At 57.3% G+C, this 7147-nt stretch overlaps 2 protein-coding genes across 2 annotated transcripts; both read left to right on the forward strand.

Annotated features, from left to right (window-relative positions):
• Positions 1-417: 417 nt before the first annotated feature.
• Positions 418-2254, forward strand: BKA78DRAFT_334295 (phosphatase 2C-domain-containing protein; the record flags this gene model as incomplete). The annotated part of the gene is made up of 7 exons (XM_066890185.1): positions 418-453; positions 601-919; positions 983-1056; positions 1105-1189; positions 1240-1446; positions 1494-1754; positions 1833-2254. The coding sequence occupies 7 exons, from the start codon at positions 418-420 to the stop codon at positions 2252-2254; spliced, it is 1404 nt and encodes a 467-aa protein (XP_066738876.1).
• Positions 2255-3112: 858 nt separating this feature from the next.
• On the forward strand, positions 3113-5327 carry BKA78DRAFT_65878 (phosphorylcholine transferase). Its single transcript, XM_066893535.1, has 4 exons — positions 3113-3955; positions 4007-4363; positions 4425-4809; positions 4880-5327. Exons 1-4 carry the CDS (start codon positions 3495-3497, stop codon positions 5069-5071), a joined length of 1395 nt encoding a protein of 464 aa, XP_066738877.1. The 5' UTR covers positions 3113-3494; the 3' UTR covers positions 5072-5327.
• Positions 5328-7147: the final 1820 nt, after the last annotated feature.

Genomic DNA, 7147 nt, shown 5'->3' on the forward strand with positions numbered 1-7147 from the left:
GTTGCTGGCGCCAGGGTAATGTCAGTGAGGTAGGCTAGCCTACACCCGGCCGGGGACTCGACTCTTCGTCATTCGAGCCCAGAGCGTACATGAACCTGCTCTCCTCACTGCCCTACCGCTACCACTACCAACCCCCTCTCTCTTATAATTCACCTCGTCAACAACACATCGTCTTTTGTCTCTCCCACCCGGCCGACACTGCCATCCGTCCGCCCTTGTCCGACTCGCCTCTTTCCCACCGCTCTCCTTGTCCTCGCCTGCCCATTCCTTCCGACCCAGACCACCCAGACCCCGCAGTGCCAGCACCGAGTTTTTCTTAGACAAGACTGCATGCTCTGTCCATACTCCACACAACACCGTCCCCGATAATCACCGCCGCCCTCCCATCCCTCCTACGCCTTAGCTCCTCTGCCCGTCATGGGTCAAACACTGTCAGAGCCCGTCGTCGACAAGGTGAGTCCCGCCCTCGCCCAAGACGCGCGCTTACCTCCATCTCCCTCGTCCCCTTGAGTCCCCTCGACGCTCGCCCTTGCACTCGCTGCTACCGAATTCGAAGCCTTCTCCAAAGATTCCGCGCTAATCAGCCTTGCTCCGCTCCAGAAATCGGCCACGGGTCAGGATGACCGTGTCATCTTCGGCGTCTCGTCGATGCAAGGTTGGCGCATCAGCATGGAGGATGCGCACGCCTGCGTGCTCGACCTGAAGCCCGAGACCGACGACCCCGACCAGACCGTCACCGCCTCCAACCTCAGACTGAGCTTCTTTGGCGTCTACGATGGGCACGGAGGCGACAAGGTGGCCATTTACGCCGGCGACAACCTCCACAAGATCATTGCGAAACAAGATGCGTTCAAAGAAGGAAACATTGAGCAGGCCTTGAAGGACGGCTTCCTGGCTACCGACCGGGCCATTCTCAGTGGTGAATATTTTCCGCGCGCGCTGTGGGCTGTGCCGTAGTTAGGGCTGACCAAGCGACCACCAGATCCAAAGTATGAGGACGAAGTCTCTGGCTGCACCGCTTCCGTCGGTGTCATTTCACACGACAAGATATACGTGGTATGTGCGAGGGCGTTTCTGCTCAATGGACGGCGCTGACGCGGGCAGGCGAATTCGGGCGACTCCAGGAGCGTTCTAGGCATCAAGGGCAGGGCGAAGCCGCTCTCGTTTGACCACAAGCCCCAGAACGAAGGTATACGCGCCTTGCGCTGCTCAATCGATCACAACTCACAACTCTTCTAGGCGAAAAGGCCAGAATCACGGCCGCCGGTGGCTTTGTCGACTTTGGCCGCGTCAACGGAAACCTTGCCTTGTCCCGCGCCATTGGCGACTTCGAATTCAAGAAGAGCGCAGACCTGCCTCCCGAGCAGCAGATTGTCACGGCTTTCCCCGATGTCTCGATCCACGAAATCACCGACGACGACGAGTTTTTGGTCATTGCTTGCGATGGTATGACAACAGTAAGGCTTGGAGATGCATTCGCTAATTTTTGGCAGGAATCTGGGACTGTCAGTCTTCGCAGGCCGTCATTGAGTTTGTCAGGCGTGGCATTGCCGCAAAGCAGGAGCTTTCGGACATTTGTGAAAACATGATGGACAACTGCCTGGCATCCAACAGCGACACTGGTGGTGTCGGCTGTGACAACATGACCATTGTTATCGTTGGTCTGCTCAAGGGCAGGACCAAGGAGGAGTGGTACAAGATGATTGCTGACAGGGTCGCAAATGGCGATGGGCCGTGTGCGCCGCCAGAGTATGGCAAGTCTTGAGTTCCCGAAGCATAGTCGCCCGTTTTTTGTCTTCGAGTGATATCCTAACGTACTTCTCTTTTTACAGCCGAGTTCCGCGGTCCGGGCATTCATCACCGGTACGATGACAGCCCCGATGATGATCTGATTCACATTGGTCCCAACACGCGGATTGGCTACCATATGGGAGGGCGTGTCATTTACCTCGGTGACGGTACGGACCCGAGTGATTCTGCGGAGCACGAAATGTTTGACCATGATGAAGAGGACAAAGACCTCGAGTCGCAAGTCAACAAGACTCAGCGCGAAGAGACGCCCGCGCCCACCGACGTCTCCGAGGCGGGCACGCCCGCAAAGACGCCCTCGACCGCCAACGCCCAACAGTCGCCCGCGTCCGACAAGACGGAGAAATCAGAAGGCTCGACCGACGCAGCGGGCATCCCCGCCGAGCCCAAGCTGACCCAAGCCGCCGACAACGTCACCGAAGACTCGTCAAAGAAGAGCGAGTGATGGGTCGACAGTAGTCAAGCTGTGGTCATACGTCCTTTGATATCCAAGAGCTAGAAACGACGTTATGGAAAATTCAGTCGCCCGGAAGGTCTCTGCTGTTTCAAGCCATGCTCGGGGCGGGGGGAAGAATGGGCACCTGTTGCGGAATGGTTCTCCGGGGCCAGGTGGAAAGCTGGTCAACAGGCTTTTTTCTTTGTCTCTGTCCCATGAGATTTGCATCACCTCTGCGGCTTTCGATACCTCGCATTCGAGCACCCCACCAATTCTTTTTCCTACTTCCGTATCCTTCCTCAATGACCTGATTCCTCGTTACACACCTTTTTTCCCTGCCGTGGATGCAAAAAACAGCAACATCAAACACAGAGCTTTTCCCCACCCACCGGCAAAGGGAGATTCCTTCCACAAGCATGATTTGAGTGCTCTGATACAGACGGGGGAAAGACCGGGGGAACAGGAGGCGGCCCTTTTTTACCTGACGTCGTCGTTGTGTCTTTGCGAATAGTTTGAATGACGAGCGATACAAACACACACCACGCCCCGCCCCTTGTTAACTGTGTAGATTATACCGTGAGTAATGTACGATTGCGACTATGAATGGGCTGGTTGAAAGAATTGGATGGGGCTTTGTGTGATGCTTTCTATGAGTGCTCTTGTCTTTATGATTCTAGCTACTTTGCTGTCCGCTTGGATGATAGACCTCGGATGCACAGATGTTTATGCAGACGCGGGACCACGCGATGTCGGGCCAGGCGAGCAAGGGGTGTGCGGCGGTATGGTAGGTGGCCTAAGGTGCTTGTGCTGTGGTTTACACGTGATGGACTTCTCCAAAGTGTGTGGCTGCTCTGCTTGTGCTTCGCTGGGGCGTGGATGACCGCATTGCTCAACCAAGTTCTGTGCGCAGTCGCCATGTGAAGTGCATAATCCGGTTCAAGTCAAACCCTCGCACCGCCATTTTTTGGACCATTCCGCTCCATCAACCATTCTTTGCCTGGCTATCCCGGTATGTCCATCTACATGTGCTGCATCTTTCCCTATTAGTTGCGGGCGCAGTCTTCCACGCCAGCAGTCGCAACGGAATGAGAACGGACCATGGTTAGGTAGCTGACTGACCGCCTGTCGTCCACAGTTCCTTGACGCCATTGCCAGCGGCAGAACCTTCTCCAACTCGTTTCGCTGTGCCTCAATTCAGAACTTCGGTCCCTCTCACCTCAGTTCCCCAGCACCCTGCCCGTCCACCAAAATGCCTGCCAAGAGGAAGCGCACCAGTACCGCCGCTGCTTCGCCGCCGCCCGTCGACGTTCCGCAGCCGTCGTCGCGGGATGCTTCTGGCGAGGACACGGAGGATCCCGTCCTCCGCGAGCTCAAGCACCGCCAACAACACGCCGATGCTGCCGGCACGTCCTCGAACCCTTCATCGACCAAACGCGCCCGCTCCAGCAAGTCGGAAAACGGGGACGCCGACGATGCGGAAGGTGCTAGAGTTGCCAAGGCCGCCCGCACAGAGGCAGACGAGACGAGTCGGAGGGAGAGGAACGAGCGCGCCCTCGAGCAGGGCGAGAATGGCGAGAAGGGCACCATGAGGATGCCGGATCCGCCCAAGGCCGGCCTCGTCGACCCCGTGGGATACCACACCAATCCCCCGCCGGAGGGACGGCCTGTGCGCGTCTACGCCGACGGCGTCTTTGACCTCTTCCATCTGGGGTATTTCAATGTCTTTGGTTTTGTAAGGTGCTAGTACTGACTGATTCGTAGACACATGCGGCAGCTCCAGCAGGCCAAGCAGGCTTTCCCCAACACCACCCTGATTGTCGGCGTGACGGGCGACAAGGAGACGCACAGGAGAAAGGGCCTCACCGTCATGTCGGCGCGGGAGCGCGCTGAGAGCGTGCGTCACTGCAAGTGGGTTGACGAGGTCATTGAGGACTGCCCGTGGGTCATTACCGACGCGCCGGGGTTCCTCGAGAAACATGCAATCGACTACGTGGCGCACGACGACATTCCATACGGCGCGGACGAGGGAGACGATATTTATGCGCCCATCAAGAAGCAGGGCAAATTCCTCGTCACACAGCGGACAGAGGGTCTCAGCACGACGGGCATCATCACCAGGCAAGTCGACAGGAAGCTAGCCAACATGACAGATTTGACATGTGCTGACCGCATCCAACAGGATCGTCCGCGATTACGAACAGTACATCCAACGGCAACTGAAGCGGGGCAGCTCGCGGCAGGAGCTCAACGTGTCGTGGCTCAAGAAGAACGAGCTCGAAATCAAGCGCAGCGTCACGGAGCTCCGCGAGAGCATCAAGAACAACTGGACCAGCACGGGCCAGGAGCTGGGCAAGGAGCTGCGTCACTTTTGGCAGAGCAGCATCAGCCGCCCCGCCAGCCCGGCCCGCAGCCCCATCAGCACGCCCGTCCGCGAAACCGCTCCCGCCAGCCTGATGCGCCATCTCAGCCAGATTGACTCCGGCCGTGGAGCTGGCAGCGACGCGAGGACCAACGAGTTTGCGGCCGGATATAGCTTGGGCCTCATCAGCAGCGTCAGGGGTTGGGTAAGTCGTGTCCCGAGTCTCATTGCATCAACAATCAGAAGGTTTGAGTCTTTTGCTAATGCCACGGCAGATGGCGCGCAACCGCCGCAATCTGCGCGAGTCGCGCCCAGAGAGCGACAGCGAGATGGACAGCGGCGGCGAGCGGAGTCCGGTCGAGGGCCCGTCTGGGTCAACAGCCACCAAGCCGCCCTCCGCGTCGACACGCGAGGACAACAAGGCGGCCGAGAGCAAGTTGCAAGAGACGGCGGCGCTGAGCCAATAATCTGCGCCGGTGGGCGGTTCGCGTGCGTGGTGGATGCTTGACTGCTTGCTGCTGCGTCTGCGTCTGCGTGCTGAACGGACGTTTGCCCAGACGTCTGTCTGTCTACTTCAGTTGTCTTTGCTCAGGGCCGTTGCGTCTTTGCATCAGCCAGTGTCGGCCATCATGTGGTGGTGGTGGTGTGGTACAAAACCTAGCGACGCTTCCCCTTCTCCTTCTCCATCCTCCCCCTCTCTCCACCCCTCACCCCCTCCCTCTCCCTCTCCTTCTCTCTCCGTGGTACCCGAACCCATCCGATCATCATACGCTTGGACGGCGGCCGGCCGGCGTTGGGTTCGTTCGACTCGTCGTTGCTTGGGAACATGTAGATTGCGCCGCTCCCCTCTTTCTCTCTCTCTCTCTCTCTCTCTTTCTTCATCTCGTGACTTGCGTTTTCATCCAAACAATTAAAGAATGAAACAAGCGAATAGAAAAGAATGCAAGTTGTGCAAAGCAAAGCAACTCGACAGACGTGATGCAGGCGGCCGAGGGACCGTGTGGCTTGCGTGATTGGTTCACGTCAACCTACATAGTGGGGGGACGCCTCGCCCACTCATCTCACTGGGTATTTTACATGCATATGCGGGAGATGGGGAGCAGACAACGCGGTAGATTGGGTCAATGGGGCAAACGCGGAACGTCAAACAACGGCAGCAGAAGAGAAAGGAGAACAAGAAGCACGTACGCACGGGGCAGTCAGTCGATCCCGCGTTTGTTGGCCGTCGCCTCCTCACGCATCTCGCCCGCTTCTTTGGATCCTCTGGCCTTTCTTTACAAGTAAGTCTATTGGTTCCATCCGTTTGCTTGATTCCCTCCCCTTCCTTGTCTGTGCCGTCTCTCATTGTCTCGTTGTCTCGTTGTCGCCAGTGTTTGCGAGCAAGCCCCCCAGCTGCGTGATCCTTCCTTCCTTGTCGAAGTGTTTGTTTCTGTGTTGAGCCCTTCTGCCTGTCCGCCTGTCTCTGAATTAGTAGGGGTTAGGGGACAGCAGCAGGTGGACTACATAATATGTTGAGGTGGATTGAAGACGAGAGTGCGTGCGTGCGTCGGACGTCAGTCTCTTGTCATTGGTCTTTGGCTCCTGGATTCCCGTTGGTTTTGTGTTTTGTGTTGGAGAACGACGTTGCTGTGCGGTTGCAAGTTGGAAACGGGAGCTAGAGTTGTTTGGATTGGATTCGATTGGATTGGAGACGAGACGAGTTAAGACGAGAGGCGTATTGGCTGGCTGGAGGAAACGAAGCGAAACGAAACGAAAAGCTACATTGCGAAGGGCAGGTTCGTCTTCGTCTCCCTTTTCGCACACTCTCCATCCATCCATCCATCCATCCATCCATCCATCCATCCATCCATCCATCCATCCATCAACCTCACTAACTCCATTCTCAGACCCCCCCCATCTCCCCCAAAACCAACACCCAACCAACAACACCCAACCAACAACACCCAACCAACAATGTGCCACGCAACCTTCGCCCAACCGCTCGGCTGCGCCTGTCCCGCCTATCCCTGCCCGCCCTTCCACGTGCTGTGCGCGGCCGCCAAGGCCAGCAACCGCGCCTGCAGGATAGGCACGCGCAGGGTCCTGTTTCGTTTTGTTGAGGGGAGGTGTGAGGGGTGTGGTCGTAGTGGGGGAAAGGGGATGGCGAGGGGGTAAGGAGGGGTAAGGAGGGGTTGAAGGGGTAGGGATTGAAGGGGAGGGGGCAAGGGTTGGCCTACGTCGGCGCCGCCGCCTCTACCGTGCTCCCGTCACTTGCAGTGTCTGGGTCCAAGCCCTGTGGGAAAAGGAATTCGGCATTCACTCACTGCTCTCCCCGCATGTATCAAATCCGCGTGTACTGTGTCTTTTGATCGTCTCTTTGTTCCGATGGATTGTACGCAAAAGGAGTCGACGTGAGATGATGATGATGGGCCACGTGCAAACACGATGATGGTCAGCTGTGATAGAAGTCAAGAGGAAGGAGGGGTTGCGGAGTGAGGAGTCGAGGGAGACAGATGCTGGAGAAGAGACGCGCAAAGCAAGAGAGTAGCTCCTCAATTTCGAGC

This window comes from Phyllosticta capitalensis (assembly GCF_038381095.1).
Source record: "Phyllosticta capitalensis strain CBS 128856 chromosome Unknown BKA78scaffold_13, whole genome shotgun sequence".
Classification (NCBI taxonomy): Eukaryota; Fungi; Ascomycota; class Dothideomycetes; order Botryosphaeriales; family Phyllostictaceae; genus Phyllosticta; species Phyllosticta capitalensis.

Excerpts from the sequence above, each read along its gene's own strand:
- BKA78DRAFT_65878 (XM_066893535.1), top strand. The coding sequence starts at position 3,495 with ATGCCTGCCAAGAGGAAGCGCACCAGTACCGCCGCTGCTTCGCCGCCG. Across the intron at positions 3,956-4,006 it reads TTTGACCTCTTCCATCTGGG|ACACATGCGGCAGCTCCAGC; the intron begins GTATTTCAATGT and ends ACTGATTCGTAG. Across the intron at positions 4,364-4,424 it reads ACGACGGGCATCATCACCAG|GATCGTCCGCGATTACGAAC; the intron begins GCAAGTCGACAG and ends CGCATCCAACAG.